The sequence below is a fragment of the Eriocheir sinensis genome, chromosome 19, assembly GCF_024679095.1.
Source record: "Eriocheir sinensis breed Jianghai 21 chromosome 19, ASM2467909v1, whole genome shotgun sequence".
In the NCBI taxonomy this organism is placed as follows: domain Eukaryota; kingdom Metazoa; phylum Arthropoda; class Malacostraca; order Decapoda; family Varunidae; genus Eriocheir; species Eriocheir sinensis.
This window is the reverse complement of record NC_066527.1, coordinates 16,477,751-16,497,248: the sequence shown is the minus strand read 5'-3', so window position 1 is coordinate 16,497,248 and position 19,498 is coordinate 16,477,751. Positions and strand designations below refer to the sequence as shown.

At 45.3% G+C, this 19,498-nt stretch overlaps 2 protein-coding genes across 12 annotated transcripts in view; one reads left to right on the top strand and one right to left on the bottom strand.

Moving 5' to 3' along the window:
* LOC127000796 (probable 39S ribosomal protein L49, mitochondrial) overlaps positions 1–1,953 on the top strand; it is a 12,810-nt gene extending 10,857 nt beyond the window's left edge. For both annotated transcript variants that reach the window (XM_050864853.1, XM_050864854.1), the window contains exon 7: positions 623–1,953. The gene's annotated coding sequence lies outside the window, so the exon portion shown is untranslated. The remainder of the gene's footprint in view (positions 1–622) is intronic.
* LOC127000795 (uncharacterized) lies at positions 1,351–19,498 on the bottom strand. 10 transcript variants are annotated; one of them, XM_050864842.1, is made up of 15 exons: positions 19,379–19,498; positions 17,591–17,701; positions 17,067–17,143; positions 16,468–16,733; positions 15,436–15,873; positions 13,169–13,439; positions 11,548–12,268; positions 10,872–10,947; positions 9,924–10,248; positions 8,699–8,961; positions 5,799–5,963; positions 5,064–5,267; positions 4,463–4,660; positions 4,022–4,214; positions 1,351–2,602 (listed from the first exon to the last, which is right to left on the bottom strand). In XM_050864842.1, the coding sequence occupies exons 7-15, from the start codon at positions 11,685–11,687 to the stop codon at positions 1,977–1,979; spliced, it is 2,190 nt and encodes a 729-aa protein (XP_050720799.1). In that variant the 5' UTR covers positions 11,688–12,268; positions 13,169–13,439; positions 15,436–15,873; positions 16,468–16,733; positions 17,067–17,143; positions 17,591–17,701; positions 19,379–19,498; the 3' UTR covers positions 1,351–1,976. The 10 variants fall into 10 exon arrangements, with proteins under 10 accessions (XP_050720799.1, XP_050720801.1, XP_050720805.1 ...); XM_050864844.1 differs by having other exon boundaries at positions 15,576–15,873; XM_050864848.1 differs by having other exon boundaries at positions 15,667–15,873.

The following is a 19,498-nucleotide window of genomic DNA, read 5'->3' as shown; positions in this document are numbered from 1 at the left end:
GTGGATTTTAATGAAGGTGACATTGTTTAGAAACTACCGTTGTTTTTTGAGTTGGTGATACTAGACTTCTCACAACAAGGGAGAGCTTGGAATATGGGTCAGGATCTAGTTGTGCATAACATTTAGAGAAGGACCAAACCCATATTATCATCGCTGCTCTGTAAATATTTCGTAATTGTCACAGATAGAGGAGTATTGAACCTTCATTATAATCATTGTATTAACCATCACTGCTGTTTAAGTATTTAGTTGTTAATCATAACAGAGTAATATCAAATCTTCATTATCACTGTGTATTTAATATCACTGGTGTTGAAAAATCTAGTACTTAAGCATAACATACACAGGAGTATGAAACCTACATTTCCATCACTATTCGCTGTTGACACATTTAGTGCTTATGCTGGACATGTAGGGGATTAGACCTTCCGTAACATGTCCAGCAGAGTTACCGAATATTCAAACAGCAGTGATGAAAATGGAGGTTTGATACGCTTCTGTGTATTCTGCTCAGCTACTAAATATTTAAACAGCAGTGAATGTACATGGTGATCATAGTGAGGATTTAGTACTAATCTGAACATTATACAGATCTCCAAACACACACCCTCTCATTCCACAGATGCACAGAAGAGGCAAGAAGCAATAGGCAAGAACTACAAAGGGCTGCACCACAAGAATATCCACCTTTGCTTGGTCTTGGCACCCTCCCGCCTCCACACTCACCCCTTTCCTAACCCTGGTATCAGCTCTTCACTCTTGACACCACCCTCAAGACAAGGAAATTAATCCAACTCACCGCCACATCCTAATTACCCATCCTCTCATCCCCCTACATCAACACAAGGCCTGGAAAGTTACTGGGATCATCATTATTTTATCTAAAGCTTTTTCCAATTTTCATTATAGGGTCATCGTTTTAGGGTTTAAGGGCCGCTTTCTCAGTCATTTTGATCGTTACCAATGGCGGCAATCGACGCTATAGTATTTATACGTTAAACTGGCGGCTGCGGGGTTAGCCTAGCCCCGCACCTTACCACTCTCACCACCTCTACCCCATAGGCCAGTTTCACGTGGAAAATTATAGCGTCGATCCCCACCATTGGTAACGACCAAAACAAACAAATTGTCTGTGAAAGTGGCCCTAAGACTGGGTACTCTTCCTACCCTTACATGGCAGTACTGGGGTTTGAATTGCTTCTCTCTGGGCTTTTATTTCCATGGTTTGATGCCCACTAAACTATCACACCCAAGAGGAAAATAACTGTGGGATGTGGGATGTGGAAGGAAAATTGAAATGAAGTGTAAAATCAAACTTGTCAAAAGGATGGGTAGGTATTGCTTATTGTGTGAAGCATTCCTTTATATGCCTCGGTTCAATTTCACATTTTTTTCATCCCTTCTAATGTGAATAATAATTGGAAGTGCATACAAATTGGGAAACCCTTCAATCTCTGGCCCCCCTGTCCCCCCTAACTTCCTTCTCCCTGAGCCAGTCACAGGTCCGTCATCTCTGGGTCCCCTTCTGTTCCCAGCAAAATTTCTTCTCCCTGAGCAAGTCACGACTATCTCTCGCTACCCATCTATCCCTCAATAACTTCCTTTGCCGCCCTCCCACTGCTAGACACAGGCCTGCATTTTAACTGTGCTTCCATGTGTGCCAATGAGTGCTCTTACATTTAAACTGATGGTGCACTGTTTTCTGCCCTGCTCTGTTTTGCATCACTCCTGTTTCCTGTGTTGCAACATGTACCCGGGCTTATCCATGGCCCACACAACCTAGGGAAGTGACTGGCTGGTCTTACAGAAATTTCAATGGCATTTTTTATACTATACTGCTGAGGCTACACTTCATTATGTAAATATATGGATACTTGGCATACCTATAAGATGTAAATATATACTGTCCAACCTGACCTTATTGTATTGTTGCAAGTAAATATGTATGTAGAATTCACTGAGACTCTGTCCCCCTACTACCTAAATCTGCGTAACTTCAACACCTTTTTGGGTCGTCTCGGGCATTCTGGAACTTCACGACCCAAGAGATCTTTCCAGTCAGTGAACCAATCTACACATGCGAATTCTTCCTCTTCATCTTCCTTGTTACTGTCTTTTATCTCCCCAATCCTTGCTCCATCAACCTCACCATTCGTCTTCCCACTCCCCATTGGCCTCAGTGACAGGAGTGGGGAGTGGGTGTCTGGTCTTGTCCTCCTCACCACCCCCAACACACTCAGCCCCTCCCTCTCCTCCTCAGTCTGGACACCCCTGGATCTGAGGGCAGGTTGGGGTGGGGGGTGGGGGTGATGGTGTGTGTTAGTCCCCACCCCCTCCCCCTCATCATCACAGGGTAAAACAACACCACAGTCCTCCACCCTCACCCCCACCAACCCCGGCAACTTACCCAGGAGAGGCTGGTGGTGGTGGTAGACGGGTAACAGACTCCCCACCACCTCCACCCTGGCCACACCATCCACAGGGGAGGTGCTGAAAGTGCTCTTCCTCCACCCCTCTGTAACCAGCCAGAACTGTAAGTAACCCTCACTATCCGCCTCTTTGTTGTCCTCTTCCCTCTCCTCCCTCACACACACAACATCACCTGCAGATGAAGTTAAGGATTAGCAGCTAATATTCTAATTAACCTGGTAGCAGCAACGGGCCAAATTTGTGGCTTTACCGTGTAGCAGCGACAGGCCAAATTTGTGCCATGATATAAACCCCCCAAAATAGATGATGCATAAACTGATCACAAATGCTTTGATATATATTATGAAATGATTTGTGTGAGTGATGATTTTTTCTCATTTCTCTCGCTTAGAGGGACCATTAAGAAACATGATCCCCACAGCTACCGGGTTAAGTGATAAATAAAAATCCTGTAATGGATCTCATGACTGCTAAGAGTGGTGGCAGATGAAATTCAGCACAGAAAGTAGTCATAACATGATTTAGCAGAATTGGAAAAGATCAGCTTAGAACTAAAAGGTAGAAAACACTGGTCAGGCAGCAGCAAAGGATGGACATTTTCAGATGTTTGTGACCTACACCAAAGGACCATTTTATATATACCCAAAGAAATGTCCTGTAATAAGCGCACCTAACATCACAGTAGCCGATCCAGGATTCAGCACGCTTCCTAACTAGTAGAAGTTAATGTTATAATTGTATTTCGTAAAGAATCCTTATAACCAAAAACTAACTAAAATTATGGGTATTCTTTTTCTTGAACAGAACATTGAATAAACAACAGAACAATAACATGAAAATATGTATAGCCACCGTTGCCAGGTCATCGTACTCAGAGCACAGTATTTACCCGTTTCTGACGCTTAACTATTGCCAAGAAACATCAGGATCTAACTCTTTTAACGATAACTATAAATTAGTTTCGTTATTGGATCCCAGAAGACAGTTTAGGGGTAGGAAGTCGGGAAATATAATCGGCTGAGTATGACAATCTGGCAACGTTGAGGCTGTAGCCTGCAGGCCCGAGCCAGCCTGTACGCCATTTTGCGGGTGTCAGATACCACAAATAGCATATTTTTACTGCGCAAAGCAGGTGATGTCACTTATTGAGACTTCGTGAGCTTTCATATTTATCTATTTGTGTATATTTCATGGTGGCAAAACTTTCATTACGAGTTTCATTTATACTAGTGACACGAATATGTGACTGTTTATCACAATAGCATTTCACTCAAACAAGTGAATCAGACACCACAGAAATATTACCAGTGTGTGTATGAATGAATACAAAGATAAGCACATACTTTGATTTAACTCTAGGATGTCTCGTGGATCATTAAGAAATACAAACAAAATATCTGGATAGGCTACTCTTTAGCCCGTTACCAGCTATGGCTGCCCAAAAAGTCCCTCCGCCAGGTTTGTACCCCCCCATATGGTGATTGTCAGGTGCGCCTATTGTAAAGGACGATGAAATGTGATAAAGTTTTTGATATTTGGAGCTTGACTCAATCCTGCAAGAACAGAAAGAGGCAAGAACACAGACACACACCGGCTGAAGGGAGACACGGCAAAGAGGACTGTCCAGTTGTAGATTCCGTAGCCTCGTCTTCCCCAGCATTCTCTGCCTTGCTCTCACTTCTGTGCTCCTCCTCCTTGTCCCTCCCCTCCTGGTCTTCCCTCCTGTAGTGGTAGTATGTGCCCAGGCATATCCCCTTCACACCTGTCCCTGCCACCACCTCCTCCTGTTACGGGAAAATGTTATTAGCTCTTCTTTCTTTTACTTATTGCGAGTCACTTCTCTTTCACTAATGACATCCTTTTTATGATCATGATTAGTATGAAGAGGATATTACCAACAAATAAAATACAAGGGAGAAATATAGACATTAAATGTAAAGAGGAATAATTACAGTATATAAATTGAAGGGGAAAATAAAAAAAATAGTATTGAGAGAGAGAGAGAGAGAGAGAGAGAGAGAGAGAGACCCACCACTGTCGTAAAGAGTGGTCCAAGCAGAGAAGAATCACCAACATCATCACCAAGGAGAAGACTGATGAAGAAGCGGTGTGGCGAGGTGGAGAAGGGGTGGAGCGTGAAGTACATCCATTTCTCCTCCGGCTCCCGCCCCCACGCCACCACCAGGAACACCTTCCTTACTTCGGGCATCATCGTCTGAACCGTCGTCCACTGAAAGAAAACGGAAACATGGTTGGCAGTGTGTGTTAGTTTACCTAATATCACTGCAGACTGTGTTTTATAATGGCCCCATCTTGCTTGGCTCATGCTGGCCCCCAGAACTCATCCTTGATCCTCTTTTTAGACAATGTAGAATCGGTTGATGGGTGATTTTCAGGACAGCATGTGGCTAATCATCAGCCACTCAGCGATGGCTAAAAATTGTCAGCCTGTAGTAGCGACAGACGGAGCTCGAACCCGGGTCCTTCAGGATGCCGCGCCAGAACGCTGACCACTGTGCCACTTCCTCCCCATCGTGTGTGTGTGTAAGTCATGGATTTTCGTGGATTTTTTATTGTTTACTGCGTATTTCAAATTATATAAAAACTGGTCAATAAACTGTGTGTGTGCTCACCTTGAGTCGGTGGCGGCGGGAGGGATGTGTTGGGGAAGGTCGGGGTGAGAGGGGGCGGTGGAGACAGTGGATGTGGAAGCCTTGGTGGTGGGTGGGGGGCATGAGGAGGCTGTGATAGTGGTTTCTCCAGCTCACCCTCCCTACCCGCCCGCCGCCACTGCCCACCACCTCCACCCACCGCCCCTCCCTGCCACTGCAAGCCACCTGTAAGAAAGGAACACGAGCATATCAATAGGTTGTATTTTAAAACATTTCGTTGCCCAAGTTCACATATTTGACATGGTTTTTGTAGGAGCTGTAGGCCTTTCCAGGGGTAGTTTTATGACCCTGGTGGTAGTTTGACCCTTCTTCTGTGCCATGAACCTTAAAAAACACTCATGAAAACCCGATTGATCCCCTCTTTGCCCTTTAGAAATTAGTTGATGTGAGAAGCAATGGTGTCTTAAAATACAGCCCAATAACTCTCTCTCTCTCCCTCTCTCTCTCTAGTATCTCAACAGCAACTATTATCTAAGTTATAAAGGGGTGAAACAAGCCGCTGCAGCATGAACTTTAAAATAAAATAATAATTATAGTGTTGTGCTGGAAGCTTCCCCCGGGGTCTATGGGCCTCTGGAAGACTCCGGGGGAAGCTTCCAGCACAACAATACGATGAAAATATAGAAAAGGCTCTCATCTATGGTTTCTGGTGTACGTTCCATTCAATCTGCAACCAACGCCCCACCCCCCTCTCACCTTCCTGCAGAGGGCCGCGGCGTGGGCGTTGATGGCGGCGGAGGCAGCGACAGCGGGGGCGAGGGACGCGTGGGGCTCCTTCGCCGCCGCCCCCCGCGAGGTTCTCTCCTTCAGCATGTTTTTCACGGGACCTTCACGGAACTTTTCTACCTCCTTGAGATACTCCTGCAGGGGTGGGTGAGGAGGAGGAAGAGGATGGGAAGGGAAGGGAGAATAGGTGACAGGGAAGGAGAGGGATGGGAATGAAAGGGGAAGGGAAGGGAGGAGAGGGATGGGGGAAGGGAAGGGAAGGGAGGAGAGGGATGGAAATGAACGGGGAAGGGAAGGGAGGAGAGGGATGGGAATGAAAGGGGAAGGGAAGGGAGGAGAGGGATGGGAATGAAAGGGGAAGGGAAGGGAAGGGAGGAGAGGGATGGGAATGAACAGGGAAGGGAAGGGAGGAGAATGAAAGGGGAAGGAAGGGAGGAGAGGGATGGGAATGAACAGGGAAGGGAAGGAGGAGGGATGGAAATGAACGGGAAGGGAAGGAGGAGAGGATGGGAATGAACAGGGAAGGGAAGGGAGGAGAGGGATGGGAATGAGCAGGGAAGGGAAGGGAGGAGAGGATGGGAATGAACGGGGAAGGGAAGGGAGGAGAGGGATGGGAATGAATGGGGGAAGGGAGGAGAGGGATGGGAATGAATGGGGAAGGGAAGGGAGGAGAGGGATGGGAATGAATGGGGAAGGGAAGGGAGGAGAGGGATGGGAATGAATGGGGAAGGGAAGGGAGGAGAGGGATGGGAATGAATGGGGAAGGGAAGGGAGGAGAGGGATGGGAATGAATGGGGAAGGGAAGGGAGGAGAGGATGGGAATGAATGGGAAGGAAGGGAGGAGAGGGATGGGAATGAACGGGGAAGGGAATGGAGGAGAGGGATGGGAATGAAAAGGGAAGGGAAGGAGAGGGATGGGAATGAACGGGGGAAGGGAAGGAGAGGGATGGGAATGAACGGAAGGAAGGGAAGGAGGAGAGGGATGGGAATGAACAAGGAAGGGAAGGGAGGAGAGGGATGGGAATGAACAGGGAAGGGAAGGGAGGAGAGGGATGGGAATGAACGGGGAAGGGAAGGGAGGAGAGGGATGGGAATGAACGGGGAAGGGAAGGGAGGAGAGGGATGGGAATGAATGGGGAAGGGAAGGGAGGAGAGGGATGGGAATGAACGGGGAAGGGAAGGGAGGAGAGGGATGGGAATGAACGGGGAAGGGAAGGGAGGAGAGGGATGGGAATGAATGGGGAAGGAAGGGAGGAGAGGATGGGAATGAATGGGGAAGGGAAGGAGAGGGATGGGAATGAACAGGGAAGGGAGGAGAGGGATGGGAATGAACAGGGAAGGGAAGGGAGGAGAGGATGGGAATGAACGGTAAGGGAAGGGAGGAGAGGGATGGGAATGAACGGGGAAGGGAAGGGAGGAGAGGGATGGGAATGAACGGGGAAGGGAAGGGAGGAGAGGGATGGGAATGAAAGGGGAAGGGAAGGGAGGAGAGGGATGGGAATGAACAGGGAAGGGAAGGGAGGAGAGGGATGGGAATGAACGGGGAAGGGAAGGGAGGAGAGGGATGGGAATGAAAGGGGAAGGGAAGGGAGGAGAGTGATGGGAATGAACAGGGAAGGGAAGGGAGGAGGGATGGGAATGAACAGGGAAGGGAAGGGAGGAGAGGGATGGGAATGAAAGGGGAAGGGAAGGAGAGGGATGGGAATGAACGGGGAAGGGAAGGGAGGAGAGGGATGGGAATGAACGGGGAAGGGAAGGGAGGAGAGGGATGGGAATGAACGGGGAAGGGAAGGGAGGAGAGGGATGGGAATGAATGGGGAAGGGAAGGGAGGAGAGGGATGGGAATGAATGGGAAGGGAAGGAGGAGAGGGATGGGAATGAATGGGAAGGAAGGGAGGAGAGGGATGGGAATGAACGGGGAAGGGAAGGGAGGAGAGGGATGGGAATGAACGGTAAGGGAAGGGAGGAGAGGGATGGGAATGAACGGGGAAGAGAAGGGAGGAGAGGGATGGGAATGAACGGGGAAGGAGGAGAGGGATGGGAATGAACGGGGAAGGAAGGAGGAGAGGATGGGAATGAACGGGGAAGAGAAGGGAGGAGAGGGATGGGAATGAATGGGGAAGAGACGGGAGGAGGGATGGGAATGAACAGGGAAGAGAAGGGAGGAGGGATGGGAATGAACAGGGAAGGAAGGGAGGAGAGGGATGGGAATGAACGGGGAAGGGAAGGGAGGAGAGGGATGGGAATGAACAAGGAAGGGAAGGGAGGAGAGGGATGGGAATGAACGGGGAAGGGAAGGGAGGAGAGGGATGGGAATGAACGGGGAAGAGAAGGGAGGAGAGGGATGGGAATGAACGGTAAGGGACGGGAGGAGAGGGATGGGAATGAACGGTAAGGGAAGGGAGGAGAGGGATGAGAATGAAAGGGGAAGGGAAGGGAGGAGAGGGATGGGAATGAACGGGGAAGAGAAGGGAGGAGAGGGATGGGAATGAACGGGGAAGAGAAGGGAGGAGAGGGATGGGAATGAACGGGGAAGAGAAGGGAGGAGAGGGATGGGAATGAACGGGGAAGAGAAGGGAGGAGAGGGATGGGAATGAACGGTAAGGGACGGGAGGAGAGGGATGGGAATGAACGGTAAGGGAAGGGAGGAGAGGGATGAGAATGAAAGGGGAAGGGAAGGGAGGGGAGGAGGAGGGGGGTGAAAGGAAAAAAAAAAGGTCAATGGGCAGTTACAACGTTAGCAGTTTGGATCTCTCTCTCTCCCCAATTTCCCTTACCTCCTTCCCATCCTACTCTCCTCCCTTCCCCCCCCCACCACCACCACCACTTTTCTCTCTCTCTCTCTCTCTCTCTCTCTCTCTCTCACTCACCACCACGGCTCGCAGCTCCGCCAGACTCGCCGTTACTGCCGGTGACGTTGACGCCGGCGGGACTTGGCACAGCAGTTCGTCCATCTCCTGACGCAGACGCCCCAGGTTGGCGGCCTCGTCCTCGCGGTCCTGGACCTGGCACGCGAGGAAGGAGCTCGCCAGCCGCAGCTTGCCAATAGCGGCGTCGATGTCCGCGAGCAGCCGCCTGGCCAGCCTGACGAAGCCGTTTTGGGACCCGTCTTCGGAGCGCTCCTCGGCTCTTTCTGGCGGGGGAGGGAGAGCATTATTACTAGTTTTGTTCTCTAATAACAACAACACTATGAGGAAGATGAAAACATGTAAAATATCGTCACCTTCGTAGACAAACCGCCTGTCATTATTTTCTACTTTACAGGAAATCAGAAAAGAAATGTCATTACCTCATTTGTCTTAAGATTTAGGCAGAAATGAAAAGGCCAATTCTAGAACACTCAAACCCTGAATGACGAAGGCAAGTATACAAAAATGGGCGTCACGTGTTGAAAAATCGATGTAAACAAAAACCTGGAAATCGCTGAAAAATGACTTAGGCGATTATTTTATGAGGGTGACGATATACTCTTAGCTCCCCGTGTACTTGTGGGCCGACTGACCTCTTGCAGACTTCACAAACGAGAGGTCCCAGGTTCGAATCCCGAGAGAAGTGGTGACGTATGTGCAGTCTCCGTGTCCCATATATCCACCCAGCGGCGAATGGGCGCCGGGTGTCAGCTGGGGGTTGTGGGTGGTATTATATCACTTCTCACATCAACTCTTTTTAAAGGTCAAAGAAGGTGTCAGTCGGGTTCTAATGAGTGTTTCTTCAGGCTCATGCTACTGGGGAAGGGTCAAACTACCACCAGGGTCATAAAACTACTCCTGGAAATGCCCTAACTCATACGAAAGCCTTGTCAAATATGTGAACTTGGGCGACGAAATGTTTTAAAATACGGCCCTGTGTCCCGCCTCCTGGATGTGTGTGTGTGTGTGTGTGTGGGGGGGGTGACTGTGCGGTTCCAGCCGTACCCAAATATCCGTGGGGACGTGCTCTCTCTCTCTCTCTCTCTCTCTCTCTCTCACACACACACACACACACTACGTAAGCAAATATAAATCACCCAGCATATTAAAAGTGCTGAATGGGATGTGTGTCAGCAAGATCTTGGCACCCACAACAACCTCCTCCCCTCCCCCCCTCTCTCCTTACCAACAGACTCCGTAACTTCCTCTACAATGGTTAGCAGGGCGTTTCTTTTCTCCCTCAGAGCGGCGTCAAATCTTTTAGCCTCGTGGTTCTTCCCTCTCCCGCCTTCCTCGCCGCCCCCCGCGTGGCCCTCCAGCACACACTCCCCGCAGGCCGCCACATCGCAGGCCCCGCACCAGTAAGCCAGCCTTGCCCCGCCGTGCTCCATACACACGCTCTCCTTGCTCTTATCGTTGTTGTAGTTCTCCTTACTGCTGCTGTTGTTGCTGTTCTTGTTCCCATTGCTGTCTTCCTTTCCTGTTTTCCTCACCTGTCGCCCGTTTTCTTCCTGCGAACGCACACTCACATTTATATTTTGTCACATTATTTAAGGGAGAGAGAGAAAGAGAGAAGGAAGAAAATGGAAGGTGCAGAGAGAGAGAGAGAGAGAGAGAGAGAGAGAGAGAGAGAGAGAGAGAGAGAGAGAGAGAGAGAATTATTATTACCATTATAAGAGTTTTCATTCTTGAGTAAATGGGTATCTCGCTGTGGCCTTACTTAATTCTGTCTCGCTGAGGTATAGGTATTTCAGACGCTTCCGCCGCTCATATAAATTTCCAGAGGTCGAAAAGAAGACTATTCTGGTTCACATAAGTGTTTTTTTCACGTCCATGGTAGTACAGAGGCCTTGTTACGTAACCATGCACTAGATAACATCCTATTCTGTACACTACCTACACTATGTACTGCCTGGGAGAAGGGATGGCATGCTCCTCCCTTCTCCTCTGTTGTGAAAATCAACAATAAACTTATCAATCAATCATCAAATGTCATAAAAGTATCGCTGGCAATGCCCACAACTCCCACGAAAGCCTTGTCAAGTGTGAGTGCCTGGAATGTTTAAGAATATGGCCCTCAGTGTTAAGTAAGAGTAACTAATAGAGATCAGCGTATTGATGAACGCCTTGGTACCTTTAGGGCAGCCAGGACCTCCAGCAGAGCGTGGTTTGGATGCAGGGACGACAAATCCACATGCGGCTGCTTCTCTCTGTAGTAATAGTAGTAGTAGTAGTAGTAGTAGTAGTAGTAGTAGTAGTAGTAGTAATAGTAGTAGTAATAGTAGTAGTTGTAGTAATAGTAGTAGTAATAGTAGCAGTAATAGTAATAGTAGTAATAGTAGTAGTTGTAGTAATAGTAATAGTAGTAGTAATAGTAGTAGTAGTAGTAGTAGTAGTAGTAGTAGTAGTAATAGTAGTAGTAATAGTAGTAGTAGTAGTAGTAGTAGTAGTAGTAGTAGTAGTAGTAGTAGTAGTAGTAGTAGTAGTAGTAGTAGTAGTAGTAGTAATAATAATAATGGAAGTGAGAGAAAATATAAATAAATACAATCTGAAGGAAAATCGAGCGTACACTAAATAAACAAATTAATAGGTAGGTACCTATCAGTTAGTGCAACAAAATATAATATTGACGCAGTGTTAATACTAGCAAAATAGTTACTCTTTTTATGACTAAAATTTGCAAAGCATTCATTCATCTCTCTTAATTAAATCAGCAAATACACTTAAGGCTATCTCTTTCTAAATACAATATCAACGCATTTATTCTCTCTCTCTCTCTCTCTCTCTCTCTCTCTCTCTCTCTGTCCTACCTGCAGATGGGACAGCGGAAGCCCCTGTGCATGGTGAGCAGGGCGAGGCAGGGGCGGCAGAGGGAGTGGCCACAGGCGGGCAGCATAAGGGGGTCCCGCCCGTCCCTGCCGAACACCCCGTGGCATACCCCGCAGTTCATGGTGGGAGCTCAAGACGGCCACAGGACTAACTTTATCTTGATTATCTTCTCTTTATTGTCTGTATTTAAGTGGTTATATTTCAACACGAGACTATTTAGGTTGTTTTCTATTTATTGTCAATCTTTTATCTAGTATATTAACACGGGGGGGTCTTTATTTCGTTTATTTTCTATATTTTTTTTAGTCTGTTTCTTATTTTCATTTGATTTGTTGGTTTATTTGCTGCTTGGCTGAGTTCGTCTTTCATTATTTGTTTTCTGTTATGTCAATCAGTCTCTTGTTTCTTCATATATATTATTTTTATTTGTACCGCCTTGCCTTCTTTCTTGTTTTAACTTTTTTTTCCATGTTTATTAGTTTTCTTTACTTTTTTTTTTCACTTCACTGGTTACTCATTATTAGCTTACTTTGTTTCGTTCAGTCAGCTCATTGTCCTTTTCCGCTACCTCTTTTCTTTCTTTAGCCTATACTTGCCCTTTATCAGACTAATTTCTTCCCATGTCTTTTCTGCCATTTTCGTTGTCACTGAAATCTACGTACGGGTATATATGTATGCCGGTTTGCACGGGGCCCGAATTAACTGTAAAACGAACGATATACAGTCATGATTTCACACACACGAAGTAACATCCTAACCGTATCAAATTATAGTGATCGAAGCTACACGAATTAAAAATAAATAAATAAATAAATAAATAAATATCAAGGCCTATATTTTTTTAGCACTTGTCCCCTACCATTTTATCTTTTTAGTTTCCTGGTGCTACTTCCACATGTATCCTTAGTTGTATAATCACACTCTGTACTGCCTGGGGGTTGGGATGGCATGCTCCTCCCTTCTCCCTTGTTTATACTTGCAACAATAAACTATCACTCAATCACGCTACCTAACCCTTTCAAATAAAGTAACCTAACCTCACCACTTATGTAACGTAACACTACTAAACTAAGTAATCTACACCAACTATTTACTTGCAGGTGGCTTACACATAACAGCTCCTCATGCCAACTTTCCTCCCCATCCATTTGTGATCTAAAGTGTTTGCCTTAATGCAGTACGTTTATCAACACACCTACTAATGTTGTGCTTTATATGCAGCCTCTACGTGATGATTTATTTTCTCTTTAAACAGACAGATAGACACAAAGACAGATAGATACAGATAGATAGGTGGACAGATAGACAAGTGAAAAAATATAGATGGATAGAGTTGTAAAGATAGACAAACAGATAGACAGATAGATAGATAGATGGACAGATAGACAAGTAAATAATTATAGATAATTAAAGACTTTTTAATTAATTTGACGAATAAATTCGTTTTAAATTGCACTACTTGAAGGCAGATAACATACCAAAACAGAAAACACATGGTAGATAACATACCAAAACAGAAAACACATGGTAGATAACATACCAAAACAGAAAACACATGGTAGATAACATACCAAAACAGAAAACACATGGTAGATAACATACCAAAACAGCACGGAAAATGAATTCTTCTGCGTGACATCAGCCGCCGCTTCAACTGAATCACTTGTCCCCGGGCACTCAAACGCCTTGGTAACGGGTGTCAGCTTCCTGTATGTCGCCCACAGGCCACAACACTGTCTGACTTGCAGTAGTCAGCAGGCCGAGACGCTGAGTCAGCAGGTAACACGTGATCTCACGCATTCGCTCTACAGGTCCTGGACGAGTATATGACTGACTTGTTCCATTATTTTTCTATCCGTTTTGTGTCATCATTCTGAAGCCACAAATAAATTGATAAATAAGTGCAGTACTTTTCAATGCTCTCGTGTTAGCAGTTGGATAAATTCACGTAAAATTTCAATATTAAAAATGAGATATTGCACTGTGTAAATAATCACTGGCAACACTGCGTTTGGCGGGTTTATAGCTTTTTTTTTTGTGGTTGTTGTTTAACTACATCAGGTAAAAGCCGCCGTGCTGGACACTGCCACCACTGAAGGCATGGCATCAAACACTAGGAATGGTGAGGAGAAATTAGCCAAGCCACCATAGTCCCTTCTCTCCGTTTTCCTCCTCTTATCATTATTACTCTGCTTCACTTCCTCTTCCTTGTGCACTCTTTTCCTCCAACATCCTCTTCCCCTCCTCCTGCTTCCTCTTCCCCTAACTTTGCGCAAATAGGAGGAGGAAGAGGAGGAGGAATGAAGGAGAGGAGGTGATGGGGAAGATGAAAGCCTTATCTTCGTGAAATTAATAACAACAATGCCACCCAATCTCTAATTCTTGAGTCTGGCAACTGTGTGTGTGTGTGTGTGTGTGTGTGTGTGCAAAAGGGAGAAGGGAGGAGGAGGAGGGGTGATAGGGAGGGACATGGTAAGGGAGGATGGGTAGGGGATTGGTTACTACCAGTTGACACAAACTTCAATAATCTAGCACATCATCTTTTGCAGCCTGCTCATTACTCGTTCTCTTTACATTAATTTGTGAAGCTTATTAACCAGTACAAGAAGAAATAAAGCACTCGGGCCAGTACTTGATAGATAAAAAGCAACTTGGTGTATCGAAATTATCAAACTACTCGTGTTGTCTCTCTCTCTCTCTCTCTCTCTCTCTCTCTCTCTCTCTCTCTCTCTGTGTGTGTGTTTGTGTGTGTGTGTGTGTGTGTGTGTCCTTCCTCTTTTTTTTTGTTTTTTTGACTGACATTCCGTTTTCATCCATGTTCTTCCTATAATATCTCCCTGTTCACTTTCATCTTCCTTTCCTTCTTTTCTTTTTCAATGCAGTTATACCTACGCTTAACTAATTGTTCTTCCAGCTTTCCTTTCATTTTTTTTCCAATTCCTCTTAGCTTTTCCATTTCACACACACACACACACACACACACACACACACACACACACACACACACAGGTGGAAATATACAACAGTCTTTCAAGGAACTTTATAAATGAATGAAATTAATAAGAATTTTCAAGCTCCTCCTAAACACCAACAAAAATAATAGTGTAATGTTGATAACTGAAAATCCTAATAATTATGGATGTTGCATATATTAAGCAGTCAGTAATAACTCATGTCTTCAACTTGTGCAGCCAATTCAGTGTTTCTTTGTCTATGTAGGTAAGGAAGGTTTACCAAAAAATAAATAAAGTATACATGTACATACGTCAAAATAATATAAAATTGTATATGGTAACTCATCCATATAGACGCGTCATGACATACATTATATTACTTGCTACATTCTCCTTTCACTCCTTTTGCTAATACTACTCTCCCTTTCTCATACTACTTGTTATTTCCCTTTCTTCCGTCTCTCCTTTCTCTAATAATCTCCCGCGAGCGCCATCCGCCATCAACGCCGCTTGGACCACAAACATCGAGGGACTAAACGCCATCTTTACCCCCTCCCCCCACGGCGACACAGGGGGGGCTGGGGGGGTTCTGGTTGGGGTGAAGGTGCCTGAGGGGTTCATCTCGAGTTTGATTGGGGTGTAAGGGGTGAGGGGCGCGTGGGGTGACCAAAAAGAGTCCATGTTTAGGAGGGTGTGAAGTGGGGTGGTGTTCCTCAAGGTTGCCATCTCGTGCTGAATGAAAGTGTGGAAGGAGGGGGTGATTGGGGTGGCCTGGGGTGCTTGTGGGGGGTTGGGGGTGCGGATAGGGGTGGCTAAGGGGTTGTCCAGGGCCCTGATCTGCTGTGGTGGGGAGTTCGGGGTAGTGGAAGTTTTTTTTTTACATGTAACGCCATGACACATTGAGTCTTCACTTACCACCACACTGCCGCCATTGTCCCTTCTTTCCTCTTTCCTCCTCTTATCACTTTCCCTCTGCTCCACTTCCTCTTCCTCATGCACTCTCTTCCTCCCCCTTCCTCTCCCTCTTCCCCTCCTCCTCTGCCCTCTCCCCTTACCCTTGCGCAAATAGGAGGAAGAGGAGATATGACGAAGGGGAGGTGATGGGGAAGACAATAGCCCCAACTTGACGACCCTTGCCCTTCCTACCCTCACACTTTTCCTTCGCCCCCAACCCCTTCTTGATCTATGGGGGTGTTGGGGTGGGGCGGGGAGAGCGGAGGGGGTGTTGGTGTTGGTGGTGGGGGTGGAAAGACACAGCCACCCTCTACACTGGCTCAAGGAAGACTGAAGTACACGTGGTCTTGTCCCCCCTTCCCCCACCGCTTCCTCCTCCTCATCCTCTTGTTTTATCACCTGGCGGGCAATGAGAGAAGTAATTAACGACCATTGAATCTGTTTACGGTTGTTATTGGTGATTATTGTGTTTTGTTGCTTCGAGTGTTAATTAGTGTTGGTTTATTTGTGCATTGGGGGTGTTGCGTCTTATTTGAATGTGTTACTTTGAAATATATAAGCTAGATGGATATTTTTGGGATATAGATAGGCAGGTAGATAGGTAGACAGATGGATAAATGAACAAATGATTAGAAAGACGTACGTACTGATTAATGAAAACATGTAGAAAAAGGTGGAATTTATAGTGTGTGTATTTGCCACTTAGAAATAGTATAGAGAGACAGATAAAAGGTGAGGTAGGTGGGTAGATGAATAGATAGATAAATAATTGGATGGACTGACAAAGGAAATAAAATATTGGATTGATTAGGACAAAAAACAAGATCAAGAATAAACGAAGAAAGGAAACAAAGTAATAAAGAATGGGAATAAGAAATAAAAAATAAAAAGGAAGAATGCAAATAGAGAATTATAAAAAGAAAAAGACAAAGAATATTAGCAATAAAATGACCGTTCACACACACACACACACACACACACTCTTCTACTCACCAACACTCTAACGTCCTTTTTGTATGGAGTCTGGTGATGATGATGATGTCGATGATGATGATGATGATGATGAAGACAATGTTTGAGCTGATCTTTCTGTTGTTGTTGTTGGTGGTGGTGGTGGAGGACTCGAGGAGGTGGTGATGAGGGGGGGCGGAGGCAGCCAGGGGTCATCTTCATCTCCCATTTTCTAAGAGTCATCAAAAAGTCGTCCTGCTTCCATTGTCTATCAGCGTACAGTTTCTCGAGGCGTTCTGGTATACCACCTGTAGGAGTGTTAGTAGTAGTAGTACGTAGTAGTAGTAGTAGGAAGAGGAGGAGGAGGAGGAGGAGGAGGAGGAGAGAATAATAGTGCTGGAATGATTATGATGATGATAATGATGACGCTGACAACAAAAATATTAATGATGATAATAATAATAATAATAATAATAATAATACCAATGCTGTTTTTACTACTACTACTACTACTACTACTACTACTACTACTACTACTACTACTACTACTTCCCCTACCACCACAACCGCTACTCCCTGCTTTCACCACCCTCTAACACCCTCCCCTGCCCCCCTCCACTACCTCCCCCCCCGCCACACACCTGGGTCCTGGCAGGTAGCAAGCACACCCACTCCTGCCTTCAGCCACTGCAGGTAGAGTGTGGCGCTGTACAGGGTTCTGAAAGGTAAACGTCACTCCCTGAATCGAACGTCAAAAGTATAACGTTAAAACGGGAAGGATGTGACAGTATAAGTGGTAGTATATTAAGGTGTGAGAGTATGTGTAAGATGATGTGCCGTGGCAAAACGAGGTGTGGCAAAATTAGGCGTGGCAAAATAAGGTGTGACAAAATAACAAGTGACAAAATAACACACACAAAAAATGACATTGTGCGTAAGTGTAATGAGTTGTGTGAAATGTGTCAAAATCTGAAGTGACATAGTAAAGATGTGACAGAATACGCAAGCTTATTAAGGAGTTGTGTGATAAGATGTGGCAAAATACGATACATGGTAAGCTTGAGTCTGCAATAATAGTGAGAGAATGGGTAAAGCGAAGGACGAGGAATATAATAATAATGTTTTAAGAGGCAGCATCACCACACCACCTCTCTCTCTCTCTCACCTGGCTGCTGTTGGCTTCATCGTCAGGTGCGGAGGTTGCTGGCTGTGCAGGTCTTTCAGGAGGGCGGTTTGTCTGTACTCTGCTGAAGGGGCGGCGCTGGGCGTGTTGCATCTGGAGGGGGAGGAGGAGGAGGAGGAGGGTGAGTGTGTGGGGGAAGAAGGGGAGTGAGAGTTGAGGGTAGGGGGGTGTTTGTGGGTAGTAGTAATGGTAGTAACAGTAGTAGTAGCGGTGGTGGTAGTGTATAGTATCAGTGAACTCTATATTTGAGATGTCACTGCTAGTATAGTCCGTTTCTTTCCGTCTGTCCACTCGCGAATGTAGATGTGGCACCTGCGCATTGTGAGTTCGTGATTGCGTGAAGATCAACTTTATATTTTCAGCGATATATTTAAATGTTTGTGTATAGAAAAAACCCTCAAGCCATCGTATATGAACCGCACACATATTTTCATCGATAATTACCATACAAGCACACGAAGGAACAACTTGTTTTTCAAATAGTATAGTCTGATCATACTCGAATGATCTATAGCCTTTCAGATACTCATATTTCATCTCATTCAGGTACAGGCTACATAAATTAAGTGACATACGACTCTGCAAGTGTCTATACATAAGGAATTTTGACGTATTGCATGTAAATAACATGGGTAGCCTAATATTCGAAATAGCCTAGCAACGTATTCAACAGTTATACTCTTTCATGTTATTTATGTTATTAATCGTTATTTACATGCAGTAAATTATTAAGATACCCTTTATTTGCACTTGCAGAGCCAGATGTCTTTTAATATACCTGAAATGAGCTATCAATCAAAGAATTTGAAAACCACAGATCGTTCGAGCATGATGTGACTATGTTATTTGATACAAGCTTGTCTTTTCGCGTGCTTGTATGTTAGATTATCGATGCAAACGACAGAGTTGTTTTTTGTATACATAAATATTCAAATATATTATTGAAAAATAAGCTTGAATGTCTATCACAACAGTTGATTTTCACGTATTCACGAACTAGAAATGCGCAGGTGCCACATCCATCAAAATTCCCGCTTTGTTGGTGGACAGACGGGATGAAACAGACTATAGAAGTAGTAGTAGTAGTAGTAGTAGCAGTAGTAGTAGTAGTAGTAGCGATGGTAATAGTTGTAAATAGCTAGATATAGAGATATACATAGATAGATACCTACGTATTTACTCAACCATAGAAACTTGACATAAAACAAATTGCCTAAGATAGTAATGGTAAGAAAGCAATAATGATGGTAATAGGCGGAGTTACGGAAGCATAAGAGCAGCAAAGGATGAGAGGTAATAAGCAGGACATAGGATAAAAGATAATAACGATAATACAAGTAATACTAATAATAGACGGACAAAGGATGAGAGATAATGGATAGGACTAAAAGGATGGGAGGTAATGGATAGGACTAATGACAGAGGAAGACTCGATTATACCCCTTAAATACTATCAATGGGAAGCTAATAATAATTGTTCATATTTGCTTCTAAAATCGAAATTATTAATGGCACTCTCTTAATGCAACTTAACCTATTGTCTAAAGAAGGAAGACCACTAGTGAGGCTTCTATAACGGAAATAGCATAATGAGAGTCACGGAATCAAAATAATAATAAAAAATCAAATTATCTTTAATCTTTTTTTCACCCCAACCTGTTCCTTCCTTCCTTCCAGCGACCCCCCTTACATTTTCCCTCTTTTCCTCCCTCCATGTGTATATTACCCCGTTTTTCAACCACACACACATCAAGGAAGGACTGATCTCACGGTAGGGAAGGCGACGTTGCTCTCCTGTCCATGGCGGCGCAGGATAACGGGGAAAATGTGGGGAAAATAACCGCCCTTTGCCGCCCGCCTCCCTCGCTGCCCGCCACTCGGATGTGTTCT

What these genes read in the sequence shown, in the direction of transcription:
- LOC127000795 (XM_050864842.1), bottom strand. Translation starts at nt 11,687, where the DNA reads ATGAACTGCGGGGTATGCCACGGGGTGTTCGGCAGGGACGGGCGGGAC. An exon ending in CGGAGCTGCGAGCCGTGGTG is followed by an intron (nt 5,964 to 8,698) that starts GTGAGTGAGAGA and finishes CCACCCCTGCAG; the next exon opens with GAGTATCTCAAGGAGGTAGA. An exon ending in GACCACTCTTTACGACAGTG is followed by an intron (nt 4,215 to 4,462) that starts GTGGGTCTCTCT and finishes TTCCCGTAACAG; the next exon opens with GAGGAGGTGGTGGCAGGGAC.